We start from the raw sequence: 27,856 nt of genomic DNA, 5'->3' as shown, positions 1-27,856 counted from the left end.
GTGAAGCGGCGCCCGCCTCTCCACCGGATGTGAATTTGTAGGTGGGTGGAACCGGAATTGACGCTTCAGGAGCTAGCTAAGCTCTGGGAGTGTTGATATTTTTGCAGTCAGTCTGGCTGACTTCGGCCAACTTAAAAGCCTGGGAGGGAGACGATTTTAAACTTGCTGTGCGTGGGGCAAGCCACGCTGTTCTGTCGCAGTGCCCCCGCCTGCGAGTCAGAGCCTCGGGGAAAGAAGAGCCGGATGGAACCAGCGAAGGGAAAGGCAAGGAACAAGGCTGCCGACTTTGACTGAAATCTGAGACGGAGGGCAGGGGAGGGCGACGTCCGCTTCTGATTGGCCTGTGGGCATCATCGAACACCCACGCAGCCGCTTCGATTGGTTGGTGCTCGCAATTGTTGTGGCGGCAACGAAGATTTTGCCCACGTACTTCCGAACGAGAGGCTGGGGCTGTGCCCCAGCGCGCCTGCGCAACGTTCCAGGCCCCACCCGGTAGTTCAAGAACCTGCGAGGGGGCGGGGCGAAGAGGTGCTTGTTTTGGTTCTGTTTTCTTTGAAGCCGTAGGCCGGAACGAGCGTAGCAATAAAGTTGTTGGACTTGGAGAGGCTACGACAAGCTCGCCGCGGTGCCTTAATCTTGGACTTCACATCCGGGTTCTCCTGCCGCGTGACCCGCGTTCCGCCGACGGTTCGAGAACCGGTGCCGCGCGCTCTTTATCCGGGTCCCGGCGATCCCGTCGTCCTTCGCGCACAACTGTAGCCCCCCCCCCCCCCCCATCCGGGTCCTCTCCCAGCGTCCCCCGCGCCGGGTTTGCTGGGGGCTACTCGGCGGTGCCGCCATGACTATTCTCCCCAAAAAGAAGCCGCCGCCTCCCGACGGCGACCCCGCCAACGAGCCGCCGCCGCCCGGACCGCTGCCCCCGGCGCCTCGCCGCGGCGGGGGTGTAGGCGTGGGCGGCGGCGGCACGGGTGTGGGCAGCGGCGACCGCGACCGTGACTCGGGCGTCGTGGGGGCCCGTCCTCGGGCTTCGCCACCGCCTCAAGGCCCTCTCCCGGGGCCACCGGGTGCGCTTCACCGCTGGGCGCTGGCCGTGCCGCCTGGCGCCGTGGCGGGCCCTCGGCCACAGCAGGCCTCTCCACCTCCTTGCGGGGGCCCTGGAGGTCCCGGCGGCGGTCCTGGTGATGCGTTGGGTACAGCAGCGACGGGCGTGGGCGCGGCGGGTGTGGTGGTGGGCGTGGGCGGTGCCGTGGGTGTGGGCGGCTGCTGCTCAGGGCCGGGTCACAGCAAGCGGCGGCGTCAGGCCCCCGGGGTTGGTGCGGTTGGCGGGGGCAGTCCTGAGCGTGAGGAGGTCGGCGCAGGTTACAACAGTGAGGATGAATATGAAGCGGCTGCAGCGCGCATAGAGGCCATGGACCCCGCCACCGTCGAGCAGGTATGGGCATTGGGGTGGGGGAGGTGAGTGAATATGGTGGATGGGATCCCTAGACTGGCTAGGGACCCAAGGAAGGCTGTTTGAGCCTGCTTCAAGGGGCCTATGTCTTCTCTCTTGAGTCTGGCACTCTTTTCCCTGCTGATGGGGTTGCGAGACACTCTCCCCCCCGCCCCCCCCCCCGGGATTTGGGATTAGAGGCCGCAGATAAGATGGAGGATTTAAAGATGGGGTCTGTGGTCTCTTCTAGGACCCGTAGTTGATTGTGGGCCCTGGGGCCTCATCGTGTAGGGCCAATAGGTAGGCACTCCCCAGGAGAGACGAGCAGAATGGAATGTCTCCTGAGAGGGGAGTCTCGTGACTTTCCAAAGGACCTTGGTTTGTGTTTGGTGACTTGAGATTTCTTTTCCCCTGGAATGAGATTCTTAAGAGTCCTCCTCCTGGGAATACAAGTAAGGTGGCGACCTCAGAGATAACGAGTGTCCCCAAGATACCTAAATCCTTTTCAGGGGTCTGAGACACTATATAGGGCAACCCTTTCTCCTCCTCAGGGGAATACAGCACAGGGCCATGCAGCAGTGGAGTCTGAGACTCCCTTTTCTAGAAGTCAGGGACCTGACACACACACATACATATTCTCCTATGATCTCTTTCCACTTAGGGACTAGGATCAAAACCAACACCCTGGAGAAACTCCACTAGGGTACATGAGATTCATCCCTAAGTGACAGGGGTCTTATGCTTTCTCTAAGGGATCTGAGATCTCCTTGGAGACAAGAGTCTGAATCTTTCTCTAGGAGCTTAAGCTTTTTTTAAGGGCTGGACACCCCTCCCCTAGGCCTGAACCTTTCTTCAAGAAAATGAGACTCACTGTTTTGTATTTTGGAGCCTAGGATTCCCCCTGCCTATAGCCTGGGGCTTTTAGGTCTGAAGCCCTCTTCAGGAAATTGATATCCCCCCAGAGGTCTCTAGGGGACTTTGCTACTCAGGGACTGGCCTGAGTATTCTCTTTGGGCATCTGAGACCCACTGTGCCAAGGATTCTTGAGCTTTCTTTCAAGGATAAGAGATGCATACATACCTCACTGACCAGTATGTCTCTAGAGATGAGGTCCACGCTTCCCCCTCAAGGAACTTAAGGCACTCCTTAGGAACAGGTGGTCTCCCCGGGCCAGAATTGAGCCCTGAGACCTTTCCCTTGGGGCATGGATAGAGTCCCTCTGGAATAGGGTTCTGCATTTCCCCTCAGGAGTTTGACTTTGCCTCGGGTTCATGAGACACCTCTCCCACCTTAGGACCTGATATCTGAACCTACCCTGAAAGAACTGTCACCTCACTTAAAACAGCATATGTGTACCCTAGTCTTTTTTTTTTTTTAAAGAGTGTTTATTTATTTGGCTGCCCTGGGTCTTAGTTTTGACATTTGAACTCTTAGTTGCGGCATGTGGGATCTAGTTCCCTGACCAGGGATTGAACCCAGGCCCCCTGTGTTGGGAGCATGGAGTCTTTAGCCACTGGACTACCAGGAAAGTCCCTGCCCTAGTCTTAAGAGGCCTTTTGGGGTCATAAAATTTCCTGCCTTGGGGACTTGAGCCTAAGCCCACCTTCCACTTTGAACTGAATCTTTCTGGCTGCTCATTCCCCTTGGGGACATGGGTAAGATGGGATTCTGAGGGAAGGAGTCTGAGTCTCCTCCCAGGGGCCTGAGCTTCCCCTCTGGGACAAGAGATCCTTTCCATTAGGGAGGGGCTTGAGCTCTCCTCTTGGGTATGAGGCTCTCCCTCCCTCCCCACTCCCCCAACCAGACAATCCTTTCTCATCTGGGAGAAGAATATGATGTCACCCCAGTGTAGCCTGAGGCCACCCCTGATTGGACAGAGGACCTGGATACTTTTCTCAGTCATAAGAATTCCGTCTGAGCTAGCTCAGGCTAGGAAGTTGCCCTTACTTTCTATGAGAAGGTTGTCAGGTAGGTACTGGGGACATAAGGACTAAGAAAGGACTCCTATCCTCAAGAACTAGGAGGATGTGCTGAGTCTCCCTGATTCAGCTGTGCTTCTAATTTTCTGGATCAGAGAAATATTCTGAGTTTTCTGAATAGCTTTCAACAAGCTTTTTTCTTCCAGAGAGAGGGAAGGGGTTTGGCACATCCCCACTGCAGGGGATTCTCCACCCACATTCTTTCCCCCCTTGGCTCAGGTAAATCTTTCTGTGCTTCACAGGGTCCAAGGCCTTGTCTTGAGCCCTCATCCTTGTTCCCTTTTCATCCATTACTGCTTCTCCTGGCAGGATGAATCATCTTTCAGGGTCCAGACCAGGAGTTATTTCTTCTCTCCCTGGTCGTGATAAAGTGTGCCTTTCCTTTTCCTTATTTCCCACAGAAATAAGGAGTTTCAGGGACAGAGAAAGTCATGTGCCACCATGGTGACTAGAAAGACACCTCCTTACATCCCCTTTGCCATCTCTTAGGCTAGGAGTTCTTCCCTTGTATTGTCCCCATAAGAACATGGAAGTAAAGTTGTGTGGTTGCATGATACCTTCCCTTCCCAGTGACAGAGGGAAGGTTTCGTGTTCTCTTTACTTCTTGGGACAAAAGGACAAAGAAGGTGCTTCTTGCCTCACCTAGTTCAACTAGGGGATGAAAATAGGAGAGATTCTTCCTGCTGCCCTAGGCTTGGTCCTGAACCATCATTGGGGCCATTTGTGACCAAAGGGCCATTTAGACCCTTGGGAAAGGAGAGAGTTGTTGAGAAGGAGTCCACATGATGACTCTGGTCCTTGTTGTGACCACCCAGACTTCCTGTCTGTCCTGGTGCTGTTACTATATCTACTGCCTTTAAGAGCCCTTTTGACACCCCAGAGGTCCCAGTGCTAGGAAGGTGGTGGTGTCAGGGATTTCCTTTCCTGGGTATGGCTGCCTTGCCAGAGTCTCCCCTATGAAAAGAATGACTTGAGAGGGTCCTGAGCTTGAGGACCTCACAGAGCATTTTGAGAAGGGGGCCTGTGTGCTGAGATGGTGGAAGAAGGTGGACCTGGCACTGTAGCCAAGCTGCCAGGTTTCCCATTCTGGCTCTGCTGGGGCTTTTCTGGATGAACCAGAATTATTCTGCCTATGCGCCCTGGGCCACAGTTTTCTTATTGATGAGGTAAAAGTTGGTGGGGCATTGTTTAACTTTGGGATTTCAGGGAGCTCACACCAAAGCCCTTTGGGCCTGGAGGTGACAGGGTATGGTAGGTGTCTTTCAAGGAAGAACTGGGTTCCTCCCCCACTCCCATATTCCCTCTCAGCCATCCAAGCTTGGTGGTCAGGACAAACAGTCTGGTTAGTGTGAGGCTCAGGGTTGGCCTCACAGTGATTTTTGTGGCCAGCTAGCTTGGGGGTTGTTAGGAGCCCTTTTGGATGGTGTAGAGGTAGGTTTGTGTGTAGAAAAAGTTTAGGCTTTGGACCTGATAGGTCTGACTTCAAATCCCAGGACTCCTGCTTAGCTGCCAAAAGTACATCCATGCCTAGGGTTATTGACTCAATATCTGACCTGGCCCACCTTGGACCTTGGCTGATTCTTCTTCTGTAGTTTCCCCAGGATCCTCTGGGTTCTTCCTAGGAGCCTTTGCAACAATTTCATTTGGCACTTATGAACCTGCTGATTCCTCTGATCAGGAGGCAGAGTGGTATAGCAGCAAGTGGTTGGACTCGGCCTGGGCGTCTGAGTTTGAGTCCTGTATCTTCTGCAGTTACTTTTTCTGGGTCTCAATTTCTCCATCCATAAAATGGGTAGTGATGAAGAAAGAGGTTGTACTCATTGCTCTGTAATGTCTTTAATTCTCTGCTCCTTACTCCCCTCATCCATTGTGAAAGTCTTGAATGGGGCCCCTTGGCTTTTGGGGGTATGCTATGAAGTTTTAAGCAGTTACCAGCTTCCCTCTGCCCAGCCAGTGCTGTAGGCCTTTGTGTGTGTGTGTTTAACAGCTTTATTGAGACATCTTTCACACATCAAAAGGTGTACAATTCAGTGACTTTTAGTATATTCACAGAGTTTTGCATCTGTCATCACAATCAGTCTCTTTTAGAACATTTTCTTCACCTCAGGAAGAAACCCTGCATCATCATCATCGTCCCCTATCCCTTCATCCCTTCTCAGCCCCTGGCAACCACTCATTTACTTTTGTTTTGATTGATTGGTCTTTTCTGTACATTGCATATAAATGGAATCATTTATCCTTTGTGACTTCATTTCTTTCACTTACCATAATGTTTTCAAGGTTCATCCATGCTGTAGCATGCATCAGGACTTCATTTCTTTTTGTTGCAGAATATATAGCATCTTCGTTTTTTAAAAAAGATTTATTTTTATTTTTTGACTGCACCCAGTCTTAGTCGTGTCATGTGGGATCTGGTTCCCTTGCCAGGGATTGAACGTGGGCCCCCTATATTAGTGCAGCCTTAGCCACTGGACCACCAGGAAAGTCCCCTGCATCTTTTTTTTTAAATTATTCCCTCCCCACCTCAGTGGCCTAGTAGTAGGTTTGGGGCCTTGCTCTTTTCTGATTCCTCTGCCCTGGAGAGCTCTGTTAGTCCTTAAAGAGCAGTGTGTCATCTGTGTTCTCACTAGATGGGTTGCCTATGTTTAGCCTATGGAGCAGAGCCGGTGTTTTGGGGGAGAGAGGGGTGGTCTTGGCACCAGACTTGCTGGGACAGAGTTGTGTAGTCCAGAATACTAAAAATCTCTTGGCTGTGGGCTCTTCCCACACATCTGTCTGTCCATGAGCTACCACTGCTGCTGCCATCTCCCCCTGCCGCCTCCTTGTTTCATTGGCAACTCATTCATTGATAGACAGGGTCAGCAGCTTCCCAGGCTGGGATGGGGGATTCCAGGCCCTTGCAGCTTTAATTCTAACCCTTTCCCTGGGGGTGGGATGCAGCTGAGGTGGATCCTGTGGGGTGGGAGCCATGCCGTGTTGCCTCACAATTCACGCCGGGGAGTGCTACAAGGGTGTTGTATTTGTGTCCTGTGGCTGCTGTGACAAATTACCACAAACTTGGAGGTTTAAAACAGCAGAAATTTATTCTTTCTTTGTGCTGGAGGCCAGAAATCCAAAATCAGTTCCACTGGGTCAAAATCAAGGCACTGGCAGGGCCAAACTTCTTCCAGAGTCTAGGGGAGAATCCAGTCCTTTTCCAGCTTCTGGTGGCTGCTACCATTCCTTAGTTTTTGACCACATCACTCTGACCTCTGCCCGTTTTCTCTGTGTACGGGTGGTCTCTCCTGGCTGTGTCAGATCCTCCTCTGCTGTCCTAAGGACACTTGAAATTGCATTGCATTTAGGTCCTACCCTACTCCAAGATAATCTCCCATCGCAAGATCCTTAACCACATTTGCAAAGACCCTTTTTCCTTGTAAAATTTACAGGTTCCAGGGATTAGGGCCTGATATTTTTGGGTGATCATTATTCAGGGATGTTCTTGTTTCCCTTCCAGGGCGAGAAAGGGAACTCATTAAGTGCTCTCATACTGACCAGTCTTGTAATATTTGAGTCTGTCCAGTATCCTTGTTATTGGGAGGCTTGTTAGCCTCTTTTACAGATTGGAAAACTGTGGCTCAGAGCAGTTAATCACTGACTAATAATTGTTGGAGTTGGATTGGAACCTACGTCAGTTGGGTCCCACGGGCTGCTTCAACTTCTCTTGAACCTTTGAAGCAGTAGGTTGCAGTTTTGTACCTCAGATGCCGTCGTGTCAGAGACCTTTACCCAGCCCCATTTTGGAGGCTCAGAGATGTGGAGGGAGTTGCCCACAGGTTCAGCAGTGGGCTTGCAAGATTCAGGGTCTGGACTTTCTTATTTCAGTTCATTATTATTTTGGCCATGCCGTGTCTCATGCAGGATCTTAGTTCCCTGACAAGGGATTGAACCCATGCTCCCTGTGGAGTTTTAACCACTGGACCACCAGTGAAATCCCAGGGTCTGGACTTGACTTTCTTAGGCCAGGGCATTGATGTAGCTTATGGCTGGGCCTGCTCCCACCTCTTACTTCCGCCAACCCTTCCTTCCTGGTCCATTTTCCTAAACAGCATCCAAGTTGGCACCTTCTTTGGAGGTTCCTGTCTAGCTGGGGAAAGGATAAGACTGTTCTGAGCTCTTGGGACTCTAGGCTTTCTTTGAAGCCCAGGACCATGACCTCCCTGTTTTCTCCCCACAGCGGGAGAGAAGGGGTTTCAGCCAGAGCCTGCTCCAAAGGCTGCTGGTGCCAAAGGCAGTGGGTGATTAGTTGTCTGGCTTCCATATCCAGACCCAGATGCCAGTCTGGCTGCCCCAGGACCAAAGCCTTGCTTGTGTGAGGGGAACACACAGGCCTTCTCCACTTTGAAGGACAAATCAGGATTTTCCCAAATGGGCTGCCAGGTGTGTTTCCATGCTGTGATTCATGAAGCTTCTCTTGTTGCCTCTACATTAGGCTTTGCTGATGCCCCAGTCCCAGTTCCTTTCTGCCTTTATAAAATGAAGATAATGCTTCCTGCCACCTGAGCTGTGGTAAGGACAGTTAAATGAGATTACCTTTTGCATCTAGCACTTGGCATGGTAGGCATTTGGCTAATAAGAATTCATCTTTTTTTCCTGGCTCTGCCCTGCTTACTTGCCTAGTCCTCTCCAGGGCTTTAGCTCTGCTGAACTCATTGTTGGGTCTCTGGCGTCCGTGGAATGACAGAAGTGATTACTAAGCATTTCTGGAGGTCTTGGTATTTTACTTCTTTACTCAGGTGGCACCTCCTCTCAGATGCCAGCCTTAATGACTGACCCAGGTCCCTTGCTCTGTTTCACAGCAACCCTGTGTTCACCTCTTTTAAAGCCCTGCTCACACTTGTGTGTAGATATTGCCTATTTCCCCACCCCCTAGCAGTTTATGAATTTATCACAGTTGAGACCAAATCTGATTCATTTTTCTGTCCTCATTGCCAGTCCAGGGTCTGACTTAGTAACTGCCTGGTAAACCTTTGTTGGATGAACATGTAGGAGCACCTCTCGTGCTCTTTGACCCCCTTTTCCCCTGTCGATCTCTTCCCCCACCCCCCCAATACTTGAAGTCAGGAGGTTGCTGTGTGCACTGCTTCTTTAGAACTTCTCCTGTCCAGTCTGGGTTTGTAGTCATAGTTCCAGCTTCTCTGCAGGTGCCATGATGCTGGAAGATGGCTGACCTGCAGGGCAGGGATAGGGGAACTGGCTGGAGCAGGCTAGTCCAGTGTGACAGCCTCTGGGGAAGGAGGGACACCTGGACTGCTGGAATGTTGTACATAAACAAGAGTTTGTGCTGCCTGTGGAAGCCCATTAAGAGCTTCCAGGTGCCTTTGTCATCTCTGGAAAGCCAGCCACACCTTCTTGGGGTGTGGGCCCTGATGGTGGCACTGTAGGGTATTCTCTTGTCCCCCGTGCTTCATCTCCTGTCTAGCCACTCACCTAGGACTTTCTGAGGGCCTCTCAGTTGTACGTCCCCTGTGTGTGTGCTGGTCTTGTCCCTTCTCTTTCTGGTGACCCCCTCACCAGTGCATGGTATGTTGTTTAGAAAGCCTTTTCAGTTCCTGAAACTTCTCTAAGCCTCTTGACAGCTCTGTCAGGCAGCTCAGATATCCCCCATTTGACAGGAAACTGAGGTTTGGAGAGTTCAGGTAGATTACCTAAACTCATGCAGCAAATCAGTGACAGAGCTGGGCTTGGACTCAGAGCTTTTATCCTCTAGATCTTGTGCTTCCTATTTTGCCAGGAGTTTCTCTCATCTGAGATAGTTAAAAATGGCCTGCAGAGAGGTGATCCCCTCTGTCTGATCAGCAGTAGCGCAGATCTTATAAATCCCTGGGCTGGGTGGTGTGCCCAAGGAGCAGCCTTGAGATTTCTGGCCCCTGGGCCTGATGCGGGCTCAGGCTGACTTCTTCTAGTGACCAGCAGATGGCGTGAGGAGGCTAAGAAAGGTCTGCTGCTGGTTTGTTTAGTGTTGAGATGGAAAATGTTTTAAGTGACACGTGGACATTTTTTAAATAGACTTTATTTTTTTTGAGCAATTATAGGTTCATAGCAAAACTGAGCAGAAGGTACAGGGAGTTCCCATATACCTCCTGACTCCACACATGCAGAACTTCCTCCAGTATCAGTGTCCCCCACTAAGTGGTACATTTGTTATAGTCATTGGACCTACATGGACACGTCATAATCACCCAAAGTCCATAGTTTGCCTTAGAGATTGCTCTTAGTGTTGTACATTTTCTATGGGTTTGGATAATTGTATAATGACATGTAACCACCATTACAGTATGTAGCATAGTTTCACCTCCCTAAACATTCTATATGTTCCACCTATTCATTAAAACGTTTGCAAATACACATTTGTACGGGTTCACTTAACCCACACCTTTAGGGCCAGCTGTACTTTTGAATTTAGAAATATTTCAGAATTTTAGGAAAGTCACTTGGATGTAAACTGTGTATTATGTAACACTTTCCATGGGGTCTATAGCAGCACCTCAAAGTCAAACACCTGGATGTTTCTGCATGGAAATGTTTGAATATTCGCTTTTAAGTGGAATAGATGGGTTCTTGTCAGCTCAGGTCAGATTGTGATGCTAAATGAGTTAGATAAAGAATTGGTTTTAAAAGCTTTTAGAATTTTGGATAACATATTGTATACCTGTTATAAATGAGATGGTGAAGTAGAATCACCTGTAATACCAGCACTTAGGGATAATATTTTGTTGTGTAAAGTGTTCCCAACTTTGTGTGCATGTGTGTTTGTATACTTATGCCTATATATATGTATATGTTAAATGTCACAAGTGAGATTGTACTTTGCATATATTTTGCTTTATACAGTATATCTTGGAATTTTCTGGCTGTATTGTGGGGCTCTGGATCTAGGCTCTTGCCAGTCTACTCCCTCCTCAATATCTCCCCTACCCTAAATGACTAGAGGGTCCCCAGGTGAATCTCCTCTAGGTCAAGTCAGGTTCTCCCCCTTGGCACTTGCTGGTTCTGGGCCTTTGGCTGCCTAGGGGATAGGCCCAACATGGGATTCCCAGGATGGTCAGCAGGGGGTTAGAATACAGATGAGGCCCCTCTAGGAGCAAGCCTTCTGCTTACACAGAGACTGATTCGCTAGAAGGGTCTCCTGCTCCACATGCATGGAGTGGTCTAACAGGGCAGAGAACTGGACCTTGTCCATTGTCCTCTCAGCCAATCATCTGGGTCCCTCAAGAGCTCAAGGACAGGGCCTTGGGGGTGAGGGTATGGGTCTTTCCTGTTGATGATCCCTACCTCTTCCCTCCAGCAGGAGCACTGGTTTGAAAAGGCCTTGCGAGACAAGAAGGGCTTCATCATCAAGCAGATGAAGGAGGATGGTGCCTGTCTCTTCCGGGCTGTAGGTGAGTCTTTGCCTTAGCCTTCAGGGGCCTAGGGCTGCCCCTGAACTATGTTGCAGTTGTCAGGAGTGACTTGTGTGACAGGGTTGGGGGCAGAGTTAGCTGGTCTTTTAGGGACTCCTGGCCTCAGCCTAAGTTAGTAGCTGGCCTCTAGCTTTCAGTCACAAGGCAGTGTGGTGGTGTGAAAGTAATAATAACAGTAGTAATAGTGATGGAGAAAATAACATTACTTAGGAACAGATTGGAGAAGGAAATGGCAACTCACTCCAGTATTCTTGCTTGGAGAATCCCAGGGACAGAGGAGCCTGGTGGGCTGCTGTCTAGGGGGTCGCACAGAGTTGGACACCACTGAAGCGACTTAGCAGCAGCAGCAGCAGGGACAAACTGCTCAGGTGCTACAGGAAAACTTTTTAATTCTCCTCCAAGCTAGATAAGTGAAGGACCATTGCTTCCAGTTGTCAGATGAGAAAAGCAGCTCAGAAATAGAGAGTGACTTACCTAGGGTCAGAGAGTACATAGTGCAGTCAGGAGGCAGAGTCTGGGTTAGGTTAGTGAGAGGCCTGTGCTCTTAACTGCAGCACACAGCTGTCAGCTTGGGATCACAGAACTTTAAAAAAAAAAAAAACTTACGCAAAAGTAGAATAGTGAACCCTTTATGTACCCATCACTCATCTTCAAAATAATTGTTAACATATTGCCAACTTTATTTCATCACTACCCCACTCACTCTCTCACTCTCCTGAAACGAAGATTTTTAAAACAGAATCCCAACATGGATCATCTCATTCGTAAATACTTCTGTATGTTTCTCTGACAAATAAGGACTCTTTTCTTTTTTTAACATAACAAAAATGTCATTATATGCATAACAAAATTAATAATTCCTTAATACCATCTACTGTCCAATTTGAGCTGGCTCTTTGAAGCTTCTCTGGCTCTCATCTGTGACTCAGCAAGCAATTGTGAAGTTAAGGCAATGGCAACCCACTCCAGTATTCTTGCCTGGAGAATCCTGTGGACAGAGGAGTCTAGTGGGCTGCTGTCCATGGGGTCACACAGAGTTGGACATGACTGCACCGACTTAGCATGCATGCATTGGAGAAGGAAATGGCAGCCCACTCCAGTATTCTTGCCTGGAGAATCCCGGGGATGGCAGAGCCTGGTGGGCTGCCATCTATGGGGTTGCACAGAGTTGGACACGACTGAAGCGACTTAGCAGCATGCTAGTGTCCAAGGGAAGCTGGGAGTGTGATTCACTGCCTTTTGAGCTCTGATGTTTCCCAAGGAAACATCCCCTCTGATAAGAGCCTTGACCTGAGAGTCAGAAGCCCTTTAGTTTTCCCCCTGACTCATAACTTCCGTTTTCCCATATTTGAAATGGTGTTGATTCTGCAGTTTTTAGTGGTGCCTCAGAATCACAAATGTTTGAGTGGGTGATAGAAAGTTAGGTGGGGTGAGTGGTTGTCTCCCTATTCTACCAAGCAGAAGAGGTTCAGGCAGTGGACTTTGATGGGCTGGGAAAATTCCAACTCCCTCATCCCTGTGGCTCAAGTCCGTGTTCTCCCAGAGATGTTTCCTAGAGAAAGAGATAGGTTTGGGGGGCATCTTGGACCAAAGGAATGCAAAGAAAGAATAGATGGGGACCCATTAGGTGTTAGGCCTGTGCCAAGACCTTAGTCTGAATGTGGGGTAAGCAAGGCTGCTGGTGGAGTGAGGGTCAGAGAATGCAGCTGTGCATCTGTGTCTTGGGTGTTATTTGACGTGGGCCTTGGGCTTAGTTAAGACCAGGCTTGGCAGTAACCCATGTAAGAAACAAAATTTAAGTGTATGTCCATCTGACTGTTCTTCCCAAACACCTTCTGACCCACACCTTCTGACCCTTCCCCCTCATTGAGACCTTCTAGTAAGGGGCCTAAGCTTACAGGAAGAGCTGACCATGACAGGTTGAAGGCCTTTCCCTGTCAGCACTATGGCTACACATTTCCTCTGACTGGGCTGCACTTGGCTTTTCTTTGTAAAACCTCAGAAGCCCCATGGCCTCTCCCTGAGAAGTACATGACCCCTGGGTCTCTAGGCCTCATGTGGAGGTTTCCCTGGGGCAGAGTGCACAGGACATGTAACCCCAGAGGGGACTTTATCCTCATGCTTTCTGTTGCCCGTCTGCTTCCAGCCTCGCTGGGACAGGGACAGGTGGTAGTTGCTCTAGGCTCTGGTGAGAAGGGTGACAATTTTTAACTTCCTGTCACACCTTGAATAGTAGAAGGACCACAGAACTGAGGGTTGGAGTTGGAATGGGGAGAGACAAAGAGACCACTCTTGTTCCTTGACCCTGACTGATTGCTCGGCATTCCACGTGGTGCTTCAGGTTCACCTGCAAAATTGGGATCCTTATCCCATGAGACCAGGTGAGAAGAGCCTCCCATTGAGGCTCAGGAAGGGGAAGTGACATGCCCAGGGTAAGTAGTGGCAGAACTGGCATGGGAACCCAGATGTATCCAAAGGACACATTCTTTCTATGACCCTAGGAAAGCCCTAGCTTCTTAGGAGTCAACTGGCTGGGTGACTGTGGCTGTATTCCTTGATATCTAGGGCCTTGCTTCTTGCAGCTAGGAGCCTGTGGCCCTCTACTCTTAGGAATCCTGAGGCAGGTGGGTTTTTACCCTCTGTTTTGCCTCTGAGGTCTAGGTGTCCCCAGTGTGAACCAGTATCCCATGCTTGTGCCCAGTTCTCTCTCCTACCACCTATTGGAGACACGTGGGCATCAGCATAGGCTGGGCTGGAGTGAAAGTGGGAGCCTGGGTCCCAGAGGTATCCTGTGGTCCACCCTGCCCCTGCTGTGCTCAGATAACCTTCTCCTGGAAACGTGAGTCTGCATTTCTCTTCCCTCCCTCTCTGCATATGGCTTTGACTCAGCAAAAACCTCTGGCCCTGGCCTTGGCCTCTGTGGGCAGAGTGGTGGCCGTGTGTGTGGGTGTCTTGCATGGGTTGTGGGGATGCAGCTGGGGCTCTGCATGTTTCGGTGATGGGGCCCAGAAACATTAGCTAGGTCTACTGCTCAAGGCCTTTTGGTCTTGGAACGTGGACTATCAGCATTGGAGGAATGGATCTTAGATCAATTTGTCGTTTTATAAATGGGAAACAGGCCTCAAGAGAAGATCAGGACCTTATTATCTAGGTCACACAGCCAGTATCAGACATTCGTGTTTGAGGTTGAAGCAGGCCAGAAGGAGAAGAATCCCATGGACCACCATGTACACCGGCTTCTGTTGACCTCTCTGCCCTGCCTCCTTCAGTTTTTCCATCTTTGCGGTGGGAATTCTTGAGTAGGGGAGCAGGCATCTTGAGACCAAGCTATTGAGAGGGCTGAGTTTTGCTGACTCCCCGACTGAGGGTGTGGTAGTTGGGGCCACTGGCCAGGTATGCACTGCAGCTGCTCAGCAGGCAGGTGAGACCTTTTTCTTGGTTCATCTCCTTGGTGGGGCCAGGGTTCCCACTGGGCCATGAGAGAAGCAGGGAACAGAGCAGGTCCCATCTCCTGCTACTGCTTTGTGTATATATGTTTGTGTGTGTGGTTTTTTAGATTCCCTGCAGGCACCAAGCTTCCTTTTCTGTTCTCAGTGGTAACTGGCTGTGGTTCTTCTAGCAGGCAGTCAGGCAGGCAGCAGCCTGGTAAGGAGGCAATTCCCAGGTGCATCTAAAACAAATGGCAGGGCCTTGTACTTAAATTGTTTAGATAGTCCAGGCTCTCCTGTCTTGCTCTTCCATATAATTTCTCAGCAAATAGTGACTACATTTTGGTGGACCTTCCCCCAGGTAGCAGGGGAGGGAGGTTGAGACAAGTCTGTTAGAGCCATTGGCTCTTCCCCACTCGTACCAACCCCTGGCAAAGGCTAGGAAGGGGGTGGGGGGGTCTTCAGTTTGTACAGCCTCGAATTCTGTCCAGCCTTCAGTCTTTGCTGGTTGGTGGCAAGGGCATCTACTTTTTGAATGCGACAGTTCTCTGTAGTTGTGGTGGTTGTGTGGATATTTGGCTTCAAGGAACATCTTTTACTGACTCTGTGCATGCACATGTGCATTTCTGTGCTGCTGTCTCTGTGTGCTCAGAGAAAGGACATACATAGGGTATGGGGAGGGAATGTTCATGCTGACCTCTGTGGCCTTAGTGAGGGGTACAGGTCCTAATATCTGTAATCTCTGACCACTTGCAGGCCTTTCCTAGGTTCCAGCTGATTCCTGCTTGTGTTGGTAGGGAAACTGAGGCAGACAAGCCTGACCTAGGGAGTCGGGTGGCTAAGGTGACAGCCAGATTGGTGGTGGTAATGTCTCCTGGGGCATCAGTGCTCAAAGTTACCAGTTATTCCTTGAAAACCTGGCCTCTCCTTCAACCTCCCCAATGTGTGGCCTTGAGCCAGCTGTGCCACATCTCTGTACCTTAGTATCCCTCCTGTGTTAAGTAGGGTTTTTTAGGGTAAGGATGGAATGAGCTGGGATGTGAAAAGGCCTTGGCGGAACCAATTGTAGTAATGTACTGAAGATTTGTGAGCCCTCTTTGGGTTGGGGACAGAGGTGAGGGAGTGGGGGACCCCCTTCCAACTGGACTCTGGGAGGGGAGAGCAGGTGCAGATTGCCCACAAGTGCAGTGTCAGCAAGAGGAGGAGTTTCAGTTTCTATCAAAACAAGCGCTCTGAATTCCCCTACCTCTGCAGGACCATTGGGCTCTTTTCCTCCACCTTGGCCCCCACAGGGAAGTCCAGCTCAGTCCCTAGTTCCATGTGCCAATCTCTAGGGAGGGAGGAGGGCTTTCTGCAGGACAGAGGTAGGGCTGGCACATTCAGACAAGCATCTCCACAGTGAGGATTTCCTGTGTTCTTAGTCCTGCACTGGGTGTTTTTATGTCATCGAGACGGTCCTTCTACTGTCTCTCATTGGCAAGGTATTGTTGCTCTCTTTCCTTGGTTCAGAGATGGACATTTTCTTCCACATTGATGATCCCCAAACTAGGGTATGTCTTATAACCTGTGAGGTGGGTTTCCCTCTCCCAAAAGCTATGATTAAATACGTGTTCTGTACCACCTATTGGTGCATCTTAGAATTGAAGAGGGAAGGTGGTATTTTACATTTTATAGGTAAGTTGAGAAGGTCATCCTTTGCCCACACTTAAGGACCCTATTTTGTGAGGCCTGTGTTACTGATTTGATGTTAATTTGGTTGCTAAAGATTTGAACTATGGGCACAAGGTAGGCTAGTGGACCTTTGGATTCAGCAAAGGTGGAGAACCAGTTCTGCCTGCATGAGGAGAGAGAACCTAGACTCTGAGTTTGGGGACTTTCCTCTGGCTGATGAAGTGCAGCAGAAATGAGGAAGGACTTAAGTGGTTCTGGTGAAATTCTAGCTGACTTGTGGGTGACTGGCTATCTGAAGGAGTCATCGTCCTCCTTATGACAAATGGAGCCCCATCTCTTGAACATTTGCAGCAGCAGTAGCAGCAGGTATTTGGCAGACCATCCCCTGTAGTATTGACAGTGTCCCATGAGAGGAAAAGGAGTTATTTTCCCCAGTTTATAGATGAGGACATTGCAGCCCAGAGAGGTTAAGGCCTTGTCCAGTACCACACAGGAGGCAGAAGAGCCTTTTTGTCAAGCAGGGAGTCAGTGGCAGGGAAATGGGAACTTCTTGGGAAGGTTCTCTCCCAACTCCCTTTCTGGTCCCATTGTCTCCCCTTTCCCCTGACTCCTTACATCTGGCATCTCCATGGTGGTAGATCCACCTCCCAGGACTGGAAATGCCTGTTGCCTGCTTTCCTGGGAACATCTCAGCCACCTTCCTGAGTCTGGCAGACCAACCCCTATTTAACCCCTTCACTCCCATCTCAGTTCCTGTTTACTGCAGCTGCCAACAGCACTGCCTCTTCAGCACCCCAGGTTTATTCTACGGAAATAGCTCCTCAAGCAGCTCCGGCAGCCACAGCGGGTTTGTGGTCCTGGCTTCTAAGAAAGGCAGTGGCAGGGGGCCCCCAGTCTGTGCACAGGGCATGTGACTTGCTGGAAGTGCTGCAGAGGGGGAGGGGGGTGAGGGAGAGTGTGGCCGCAGAACCCACATCCTTGTTTACATCGGTAAAGGGGCTACCCCTTCCCACCTCACAACCCCCACTCCCCATTACCCTCTGGTCTCTGCACCTCCAGGAGGACATGAGACAGGCATGGGCCCCGTTTTCTATCTCAGAGCTGCCTTTTTCTCTTTATCTCACAGAACCCTTCAGGGAGGGGGAAGGGGGAAGGGCAGCAAAGGCGTTCTTCTGGCGATTCTTCACAGAAGTAGACTGGCTGTTATGGAAGAACTCTGGTGTTCGCTGCAGGACCTGCCCCTGCTCCAGTGTCACAGGGAGATCCCATCAGAGCAGTGGTCCTCTGGGGAGATGAAAGGACATTCACTCTTCGTCTTAGCCAGTGGACATCAGGCATGCTTCATCTTCAAGCCCACTTTAATTTCTCACAGAGAAGGCTCCCTGACTCCCCTAGCCTCCCCAGTCTACTCAGCAAACTTGCATTTCTTGCACTGCACCAGGCTCTGAGCCTGGGGGTAGACTTGTATGTGAACTGCCCTCTGCCCTCAGTGGGAGCCCAATGTGATCAGGCAGATGAAGTCTGTATGCATCTTTGATAAATCTGGTGATGGGGTGCCTTGGAGGAGTGGGAAACTGTTTTAAGAGTGCATTGGTGTTTGACAAGTAGCCAAAAAGGATGGAAAGAACTATGTTCTTTCCATGTGTGAACATCCTCAATTGAGGCAGAGAGAGCCTAGTTCTTATTGTGACCAAAGCCCTGTGATGCCTGGACCTTAATTAAGTTAGGTGCGTATGTGTCTTATCTCTCTTGTAGACCACATGCTTCTGGCGGATAGGGTCAGAATTTTACTCACTTCTGTCACCTTCATAGTACCCCACATTCAGGCCCCACTATGGGACAGGGTCTCTGAGTGATTGCCCTGTCCCAAGACTAGGGCTAGTCGCTTCATACCTATTATCTCATTAATCCCATAAGAGGCTTGCCAGGAAGTTACCCAGCTTGATCCCATTTTACACTTGAGGCATATGAAGCTCAGAACACTTGGGTCATTTTGTTTACTGGTACCTAACAGAACTGGGCTTAAAGCCCAGTTATTATCCCTTCCCTTTCCTTCTTTTTTCACCTTATAAAGGCCATAATGACTCCTGAGAGTCAGGAAACTGAATTCTATAGTTGAATCTGTCATGGACTGACTTCTGGGTGACCTTGGTCAAATCACAAACTCCCCGAGCCTCAGTGTCCTCATGTGAAGAGCGAAGGGTGGTGTATGTGGAATCAGTGGTGCTTAAGGCCGCTTATCTACACAAGATACCTGTGGTTCTGTCCCTTTTACCTGTACTCTTGTTCGTAAAGACTGTCCTTGCCTGCCTCTTTTTTTGTGATCATATTCTAGCCCACAAAGCCAAGAACTCTCCATTCCTTAGGGTAGGTAAGGAAGTTTCCCTGGCCCCCAGCCCCAGAACCCCAAGGATGTTCTGATTTAGAACTCTTCTTTGGTGGTAGCTCTGACTCCAGCCTCTCCTTCTGCCCCCACAGCTGACCAGGTATATGGAGACCAGGACATGCATGAGGTTGTTCGAAAGCACTGCATGGACTATCTGGTGAGACCTTGCAGAGACCTTGGGGTGGGGGCAGAATGGGAGGATCTCTTCTCCACATAGACATTGATCATCTGATCTTTTCTGCAGATGAAGAATGCTGACTACTTCTCCAACTATGTCACAGAGGACTTTACCACCTACATCAACCGGAAGCGGAAAAACAACTGCCATGGCAACCACATTGAGATGCAGGCCATGGCAGAGATGTACAACCGGCCTGTGGAGGTGTACCAGTACAGCACAGGTACTTCTGTGGTGGGTAGGTGAGCAGTTGATCACTCCTGGTCTGAGCCGGTTCCACCCAGCCCACTGTGAATCTTCTCTCCTCTTTCTCTGCAGAACCCATCAATACATTCCATGGGATCCATCAAAATGAGGATGAACCCATTCGTGTCAGCTACCATAGGAATATCCACTACAATTCAGTGGTGAATCCTAACAAGGCCACCATTGGCGTGGGACTGGGCCTGCCATCATTCAAACCAGGGGTAAGCACGTCCCTGTGCCTAGAATGTATACTGGAGGTAGACCAGAAGACCAGAAATCTCATGTTGGGGCCTCATTTTTGCCCCTTGCCCACAAAAATGTCCTGTTAACCTCTCTGAGTCGCCCCTAAGGTCTCACCTCTGAAATTAGGAAGTTATCCAAGGTGATCCCTCAGGGCTCATTTTGTGGTCTCAGTTTGCCTGTCTGAGCTGGTTCACCTATCTTTTGTGCCTGTTGAGAGTTGGCATTTTGAGATACGGAGTCAAACTTGGGAACTGTGAACCAGGGCTCAGTCTAGGTGTTTTGGTACCCACATGGATCCTCCTCAAAACCTCAGCACGTACAGACAGCTGTGGTCACAGAGACTTGAAGTGTAGGCCTGGCCCCACCACTTGCTGGCCTTGGTATCTAAGTCAGGTTGTACAAGTGATTTGACTGGCAGCTTGGGTGATACAGAAAGTGCCTAACACTGAGTCTGATACCTATTAGGTGCTCAGGAAAGGGCAGTAGATTGTCTCAGCACACACTGACAGATTTTCATTCTCTGTCTCAAACAGTTGTCTGTTGGGGATTTTGCTATCTTCTATTGAGGTTTCACTTCCTACAAAAGTACTCCTGCCTCATTTTAGGAAACAAACCCTAACACAACACACCCTCCAACATAGAGGTTTTTTGATGTGGACCATTTTTAAAATCTTGATTGAATTTGTTACAATATTGCTTCTGTTTTATTTTTTAGTTTTTTTGGCTGATAGGCATGTGAGATCTTAGTTCCCCAACCAGGGATCAAACCTGTACCCCCTGCATTAGAAGGTGAAGTCTTAAAACCACTGGACCACCAAAAGTCCCCATAGAGGTTTTTTGGTTTCATTTTTTTAAATCTTTAATCTCAGAACAGTTTTAGATTTATGTAATTATTGTGATTAGAGAATTCCTATATACTCCACTGTGATTAACATATTAGCATAGTATGTTTGTCACAATTAATGAACTGATATTGATATATTAACTAAAGACCATACTTTGTTCAAATTACCTCAGTTTTGGGCTTCCCAGGTGGCTCAGTGGTAAAGAATCTGCCTGCCAATGCAGGATACACAGGTTTGATCCCTGGGTGCGGAAGATGCCCTGGAGAAGGAAATGGCAACCCATTCCAATATTCTTGCCTGGGAAATTCCATGCCCAGAGGAGCCTTGGAGGGCTACAGTCCATGGGGTTGCAAAAGAGTCAGACACAACAGTGACCAAACGACGACAACAAATGATGATACCTTCAGAAAGGGATAAAAGAAAAACAAATTATCTCAGTTTTTCCCCAATGATCTTATCTGTTCCAGGATCCCATTCAGGATACTGTATTACATTTAGTTGTCGTGTCTCCTTTCGCTCCTCCTGGCTGTGACAGTTTCTCCAAATTTGTTTTCCATCTGTTTACAGACTCTATGACTTTTTCTAGAATGTCATATAATTGGAATCATACAATATATAGTTTTTTCAATGGCTTCTTTTAGGTAACACTGTGCATTTAAGAGTCATTCCTGACTTTTAGTGATTTGATCACTTGTGTCTTTTCTTTTTCCTTTTGTTAAAACTGTGAGTGCCCTAAGTTTTTTTTTAATAGATTTAATTATTTAGAATAGTTTTAGATTTACAGAAAAATTAAGAAGATAGTGCAGAGTTCCCACATACCCTTCTCCCTTTTGCATAGTTTCTCTATTATTCACACATGTCAGATGAGTGTAATACATTTGTTCTATGAACCAGTTACATTGTTATTAACTAAAAGTCATCATACCTCTTTACGCTCCTTTGTCTTTGATGGTTTCTCACATTTTCATGTTTTTGGTGACCTTGGCAGTTTTGAAGAGTACTAGTCATGTATATTGTAGGATGTTTCTCTTTTGGAATTTGTCTGATGTATTTCTCATTAGACTTGAGGTTATGGGTTTTAGAGAGGGGGATCACAGTGGTAAAGTGCCATTTTTATCACATCATCTCAACAGTATGTACTGTAAACATGATTTGTAACTGTTGATGTTGACCTTGATCATCTGGCAGAAGTAGTTTTATCAAGTTTTCTCCACTGTAAAATTACTCTTTCTCTACCCCCACTCCCTTTTCCATGTTGTACTGTGTGGAAGGAAGTCATTTATAGTCCACACTTAAGAAGTAGGGATTAGGGGGACTTCCCTAGTGGTCCAGTGGCTAAGACTCCACCTTCCCAATGCAGGGGGCCCATGTTTGATCCCTGGTCAGGGAACTAGATCCCACATGGTGCAACTAAAAAACCCAGTGCAGCCAAATAAATAGATAAATATAAAAAAAGAAGTAGGGATTAGGGAATTTCCTGGTGGAATAGTCATTAGGACTCCACATTTTCACTGCCAAAGGCCTGGGTTATATTCCTGCATTGCAGTGAAAAAAATAATAAAAGGTGAGGGTTATACTCCATCTCTTTGAGGGCAGAGTATCTACATAAATTATTTGAAATCCTTCTGCAAGGGAGATTTATCTCATTCTCATTTATTTAGTCATTTATTTATATCATTGTGGATGATGGATATTTATTTAATACTTTTACATGTTGGGTTATAATCCAGTACTATTTTTATTTTGATGCCCAAGTTTTTCCAGTTTTGGCTATTGGGAGTTCTTTTAGTTGGTTCCTGCATCTCTTTGAAATATCCCCATCATTGTGGTAGTTTGTGTGTTTGTGAGGGGGTGTTTTTTGGCTTGTTTGTTTTCATTTTTATTTTATTTTTCATTTTCATTTTGAATACTTAACTTTCTGACACTACAAGGTGCTAGAGGCTCATCTTGTATATTTCTTTTTTTTTTTTTCATCTTGTATATTTCTTGCCCCATTTCTAGAACCAGCCATTTCTCCAAGGAGCCCTAGTTCCTTTTATTGGAGAATCTTAAATTAGAAACCAAGATCTGGGTGCTGAGTATGCTCTTTGCTATTGGGGTATCCTTGCTTTAGGCCCTTTCAGCTGATAGAGCAAGGAAGTATATGTATATACTAACCTGTGTGTATACACATGTCTAGAAATATTTCTGTATGTAACCATCTGTATCTGTATGACACTATGGTTCTTACTGATACCTTTAACTGAGGGGCACCTTGTTTTAATTTGCAATTCCTAATGACAGATGATGTTGAGCATCTTTTCATGTGCTTATTTGCTATCTTCTTTGATGAAATTGTGTGTCTAGACTTTTTTGCCCATTTTTAATTGGCTTATTCTAATAGCATTTTGCATTCTTTTTGGACTGTTATCCATGGGTAAAAAATTATACTTTATACCATTACTTAGTGTATATACACGTTGGTGTATGGTGTGTATATGTGCATTAAAATGAGTTTTCACTGAACGAAATTTACTGTTATTCCGTGGGATATGCACTGATACTTTGAATTATTCCTTTTTAAAAAATCTGTTATGTCTCACAGCCTGACACTCTCATATGGTGTTCCACAACTCATAGTACCCCACACCATGCTGACACTGTCCTCTTGTCTACTTAAATACCCCAATACTCAAATCTACCCTGTGCACACAGGACTCATTTCTTAGGTGATCTTTTCTCCTTGTCCCATCTGGGCATAGGTGAAGAAGGCCTCAACAACTGAGTCATCAATTGGTGAGGCGACTTTAAATTCTAGCCCTGGCTGGAGGGCACCTGACTGCCCCAGACTTAGTACATCAGTTGAGGTGTCTTGGAGGTGGCAGCAGGACTTCTGAACATAGGAATTCGAAATGACAAGTCCCCCAACCCAAGCCTTCCTTCCCCCAGTCCCTGATGAATAGGCAGCCTGCCCAGGGGGGTGCTTAGTAAGAGTGTCTGCCTTCCTGCCTCTCTTCTGAGCATGTGAGCCCTCCTCCCTGAGCCACTTCTGGCTCTTGGCCAGAGTTCAGAGTGTCACCTCACATCCCTGTTCCTCTCCCACTCCTTGCAGTTTGCAGAGCAGTCCCTGATGAAGAATGCCATAAAAACATCAGAGGAATCATGGATTGAACAGCAGATGCTGGAAGACAAGAAGCGAGCCACAGATTGGGAGGCCACAAATGAGGCCATTGAGGAGCAGGTGGCCCGGGAATCCTACTTGCAGTGGCTGCGGGATCAAGAAAAACAGGCTCGCCAAGTCCGTGGCCCCAGCCAGGTGGGTCCTGGGGTCTGTCACTAGCCTGGCGAAGAACCTGTTACTTCCCATGTTCTGTCCCCAAACAGGCAGAAACAAACTAAGCAATTCTGACATGTGGGAGAGAAGGAAGTTCCTAGCCTTTTCTCTACCTCATCTTGGCCTTAGTCTTGGCATTGTGCCTTAGAACTCTCAACAACTGTGCAGAATAAGCTTTTTTTTTTTTTTTAAGAAGTGAGAGAGGGCAGCCACTAGTGGTAAAATGCCAGATTCACAGATAGTTTCAGAGGGACAAGCTTTTGCTGAATGTTGTGTGCCAGACTCTGTACTGAGGATGTAAAATCAGGTCCTGCATGCTCCACCCTCAGTGATCCTGTCTTTTGAGGGGGAGACACATGCATCAGTGGAGCCCTTGACTCTGACTGGAAGACCAGTAGAGGTGGGGGATCTGGTCAGTCTTCACACAGAAAGGTTGAATTTTTAGGGCAGGGAGTGAGGCAGGGCAGCCAGGTATTTGAGGAGTCACAAGAAGTTTATAGAATGATTAATTGATGTCGGCAAGAGCTGACTCATTCGTTGAACAAGTGTTTATTGCAGGTCTGTGCCAGGCACTGTTCTTAGTGTATAGGAGTACATTGGTGAGCTGGGCAGTCTCAGGTCTGTCTTTGTGGTGCTTCCATTTATGCAGAGTGGAATGAAATAAACATAATGAATAAATCATTTGAGAGGTGGTATGGACAAAAGATGTAGAGCAGGGTAAAGGGGATGAGTAGGACTGAGTGGGGCTGGGAGTTCACAGTATTAATTAGCATGGTCAGAGTTGGCCTCAGACCAGGTGAGATTTGAGCAAAAGCTTGCAGAGGTGAGGGCATTACGTGCCTATACCAGGGAAGACAGGACCAGCTAGAGCAAAGACCCTGAGGTGCGTACACACCTGGTGTGATTTGGAAGCAGCCTGGAGGCCAGTGTGGCAGAACAGAATGTAGTAGTAGATGGAGTCGGAAAGGTGGGGGTGCCATATTGGAAGAGGCTTGTGACCTTCCCGTTTGGCCTGTGGTGAGGACTTTGGCTTTTCTTCTGAGTGAAGCAAAAATGATGAGAGGGTTATAAGCAGGAAAAGAGTGGGAACTTAGAATTAACAGGATCCTTCTGACTGCTGAGTGTAAAATGGAGTTGAAGGGGCAAAGGTGGAAGCAGGAGACCACCAAGGAGAAGATGACTATAGTAGTCCTAATGATTGATGGTAGTACTGGCAAGGGAGGCAGTCAGAAGGGGATAGATTCTGGATCTATTTTGAAGGTGGAGTAACAGGTTTCCTGTCAGACTGGCTGTAAAGGTGTGAGAGGGGCTTTAAAGTGCTTACCTTGATCCTGTGGTCCATTATGTTACCAAGAATGTTGGTGGCCTATGTAGAAGCTATTTCATAGCCAGGATTCTGGGAGGGAGTGAGCCCTTCGGGAATGGGGCAGAGGACGGTTGCAACTGCTATTGGTCTTTACCACCACCTTCCTCACCGCAGCCCCGGAAAGCCAGCGCCACATGCAGCTCTGCCACAGCAGCAGCCTCCAGTGGTCTTGAGGAGTGGACCAGCCGGTCCCCAAGGCAGCGGAGTTCAGCATCGTCACCTGAGCACCCTGAGCTGCATGCTGAGCTGGGCATCAAGCCCCCTTCCCCAGGCACTGTCTTAGCTCTTGCCAAACCTCCTTCACCCTGTGCACCAGGTCAGTGACTTGCTAATAGGGAGCATGTAGGGGTCAGGAAGTCCTGCTTAGGCCCTGAGCCCTGCCTTTGACTGTCTGTCTGCCCCAGGTACAAGCAGCCAGTTCTCGACAGGGGCCGACCGGGCTACTTCCCCCCTCGTGTCCCTCTATCCTGCTCTGGAGTGCCGGGCCCTCATTCAGCAGATGTCCCCCTCCGCCTTTGGTAAGCCTCTTCTGTCTAGGGTCTAGGGGCCAGCTGGGAGTTGGGGAGAGATGGAAGAAGCAGCTGGTCCTGAAAAGGGGGCTTCTGGAGCCTCTGGACATCTCCTCAGGAAAAGAGAGTTTTTCAGGCCCAAGAGTCTGCCCCAGAGGGGATCTGAGTGGGGTTTTGTAGGCTCAGAGGAGCCTTCCCCTTAGAGAAAAAAGTGGTAGGGGCCTGAACGGGATCTCTCCAGAGCCAAGAATCAGCAAAGGGGAAGGAGAAAGCAGGCTTAAAGTGCTGTGTCATTCTTTTCCCCTTCCTCTTGCCCAGCAGGTCTGAATGACTGGGATGATGATGAGATCCTAGCCTCGGTGCTGGCAGTGTCCCAACAGGAATACCTAGACAGTATGAAGAAAAACAAAGTGCACAGAGACCCACCCCCAGACAAGAGTTGATGGAGACCCAGAGACTGGAGACCATTTCCCAATCCCTACCACTCCTGCCCTCCGGTGCCACCCCACCTTCTTTGGCTTTCTCCCATCTTGCCTTCTTCCTTCTTTCCGCTTCTTTGGCTCCTCCCCACTTCCCTCTGGCTGGCCCACCCCTGTGCACCCTCTCATCGCTGCCACCACCACCATCATCTGTCTCTTCGCCAGCTGATGTGCCCTGTTCCCCCTGCACAGCACCATCCCTGCATTCCACAGGGGACTTGGGCAAGGGTGCTGAAGGTAGGCGAGGGGCACACAGAGACAAACCAACTGGCAGCCAGGCAGCCCCTGAGGAGAGACAGATAGCAAAGTCTCCCTGCCCCCTATTCCTTCCAAGATCAGAAACTTGTCACCCTACCTTCATAAATGATACCAGGGACGTGGGAGGAAGAAGTGGGAAAAAATCCCCTTCCCAGTACCCTTAAAATGTCTGAGCCTTCAATGTTGAGTTTTTTTCTTTATTAAAATATACTTTTATCTTATGAAATCAATCAGTGATGTAGACAACAGCATTGGCTCTATGAAGGTGACATCTCTCTGGTTTGGAGGCAGGTAGGCCACGGGGCACAAAGATGTGGTTGATGTACCTGGCCTCCAGCTCTGTGGAGATGGGCAGGCTTTAGAGTATGAGCCAGGGTGGGGTGGGAGGGCAGGAGGGGGCAGGTGTCAAGTGGGCTTTGGACGAGACTCTGACCTTGCTGCATTCCTTATGCTTCCACCACCACCACCAGTCTTTTTGGAATCTCAGGGTGGGGGGCACCTTCGAGGATCATGGCCGCCGCCCAGGATTTGAGTGTGGGGGGGTGGGAGCAGCCTCAGCAGATGGGGCACTCATGCCTTGCAGGTGTCAACAAGATCCAGCATCTGTAATGTCCTTGGCACAATAAAACCAAATGTCAGTTTCCCCTGAGCGCCTCTGTTCTGTGTGGGGCAGGGGGTGGGTGAGCCTTTGGTCAGAGGCGGTGATGGCACAGACCTTGGCTTGACTTGTAAGGGCTATATGCTCTCCATTGGGGTCTCTCTGCAGGCCCAGAGTTGGTTCATACTTGATTCACTGCTTACTGAATCAGCCTTTGGACCTGTTACCACCAAGAAAGCTCTGTCTTTGCCCACTGCCCCTGCCTCAGTATTGTTACAGGATGTAGCCTGCCCACCCTATTTCCTGGGGTGTGATGGGAGCAGAGAATTGAACTTGATGGCAGGGACTGAATGTCCAACTTCTCTGCCTGCCTCTAGCCCCCATATGTTTGCTCTTTCATTGTATTTGATGAGGAAATGCTTTGGACAGGCACAACAGTCGCTTCATAGCAATCTGAGTTTAGTGGAAGTGACCAGAGGGTGGACCCCCCACACAAGCACACCAGGTTTTAGAAATTGAGGAATAGCTAAACCTTTTTTATTCATGTTCCCAGTTCTCTTGACACTTATGTCCCTGCCTTTCCTAGAGGTAAAGCCAAGGCAAAGAAGGATGGCTGGCCCCAGGTTTTTCAGTTCTCTTCTTCAGTGTCCCTCAATAATGGGGTCCCTGTGGAAGGATGTATGTCCAGCTCTGCAGATGAGGGTGTGGCTATCTGCAGGTGTCTCTGTGGAATCCACTGGTTAAGCACTGTGTTGGAGAGTTGGTTTAAAACCGGCTTTTTCTAACTATGTGGCTTTGGTCAAGTTGCAGGCTCTCTGAGTTTCAAGTGTCCCATGTATAGGACAGGAGTGATAAATATCTACTACCTCACGCTCTCTCTGTTGTGAGCATTGAGAGAGAGTGTATATGGTCAACATAATGTATGATGGCACAGTGCCTGGCACATTCTGAGAGCTCTAATGTTAGCAGGTATTATTTATTATCCTGAAGTTGAAGTTTCTGCACTATTTGGCCCCTGACTACTTCATCTTGCCTCTCTGTCCAGTTTTCCTTGGCCTCTGCCTGGAATTTGCCCTTCCTCTGTCCCAAGCCTCCAACTTTGTCTTTCAAGATGGGTAGAGGGTCTCCTTCTGAGAAGCCCTGTGTGACCCCATTTACATTCTCACCTTTATATACAGATATGTCTTTATTTCTTCTCCAGTAACTGTACTATCAAATTCTTGGGCAGGGCTATGATGCCTGACTTAACCTGTGTATCTCTTAGTATCTGCACCCCCTCTAGGGCCTTGTAGGCTTACAGTAGACCCCTAATAAATGTTGGATGAATAAGGGAGAGTACCCGTGTATATTTGCTTTTTGAGTGTTTGTGTGTGTGAGAGACTGGTGAGTCCAAGCCTTTGTGCATCTCAGAGTGTCTCTGTAGTTGTGTGTGAGATGAGGGCTTGTTTCCAGGTGTGTCAGATGGGGACTGCGTGTGGGACTCAAT

At 48.7% G+C, this 27,856-nt stretch overlaps 1 protein-coding gene across 4 annotated transcripts; it reads left to right on the top strand.

Moving 5' to 3' along the window:
• The first annotated feature begins 83 nt into the window (after window positions 1–83).
• OTUD5 (OTU deubiquitinase 5) lies at window positions 84–27,705 on the top strand. Of its 4 annotated transcripts, none has more exons than XM_043457788.1 (10): window positions 84–1,190; window positions 1,359–1,432; window positions 10,739–10,829; window positions 18,428–18,492; window positions 18,580–18,736; window positions 18,832–18,980; window positions 22,939–23,142; window positions 24,641–24,842; window positions 24,931–25,044; window positions 25,354–27,705. In XM_043457788.1, the coding sequence occupies exons 1-10, from the start codon at window positions 839–841 to the stop codon at window positions 25,476–25,478; spliced, it is 1,533 nt and encodes a 510-aa protein (XP_043313723.1). In that variant the 5' UTR covers window positions 84–838; the 3' UTR covers window positions 25,479–27,705. The 4 variants fall into 4 exon arrangements, with proteins under 4 accessions (XP_043313723.1, XP_043313722.1, XP_043313721.1 ...); XM_043457787.1 differs by having other exon boundaries at window positions 10,736–10,829; XM_043457786.1 differs by having other exon boundaries at window positions 84–1,432; window positions 10,736–10,829; window positions 25,357–27,705.
• The last annotated feature ends 151 nt before the right edge of the window (window positions 27,706–27,856 follow it).

Source organism: Cervus canadensis, chromosome X (genome assembly GCF_019320065.1).
Source record: "Cervus canadensis isolate Bull #8, Minnesota chromosome X, ASM1932006v1, whole genome shotgun sequence".
Taxonomy (NCBI): Eukaryota; Metazoa; Chordata; class Mammalia; order Artiodactyla; family Cervidae; genus Cervus; species Cervus canadensis.
The sequence above is the reverse complement of the archived record's forward strand: the minus strand, read 5'-3'. Positions and strand labels throughout refer to the sequence as shown.

What these genes read in the sequence shown, in the direction of transcription:
- OTUD5 (XM_043457785.1), top strand. Translation starts at nt 839, where the DNA reads ATGACTATTCTCCCCAAAAAGAAGCCGCCGCCTCCCGACGGCGACCCC. An exon ending in AGCACTGCATGGACTATCTG is followed by an intron (nt 18,493 to 18,579) that starts GTGAGACCTTGC and finishes TCTTTTCTGCAG; the next exon opens with ATGAAGAATGCTGACTACTT. An exon ending in AAGTCCGTGGCCCCAGCCAG is followed by an intron (nt 23,143 to 24,640) that starts GTGGGTCCTGGG and finishes TCCTCACCGCAG; the next exon opens with CCCCGGAAAGCCAGCGCCAC.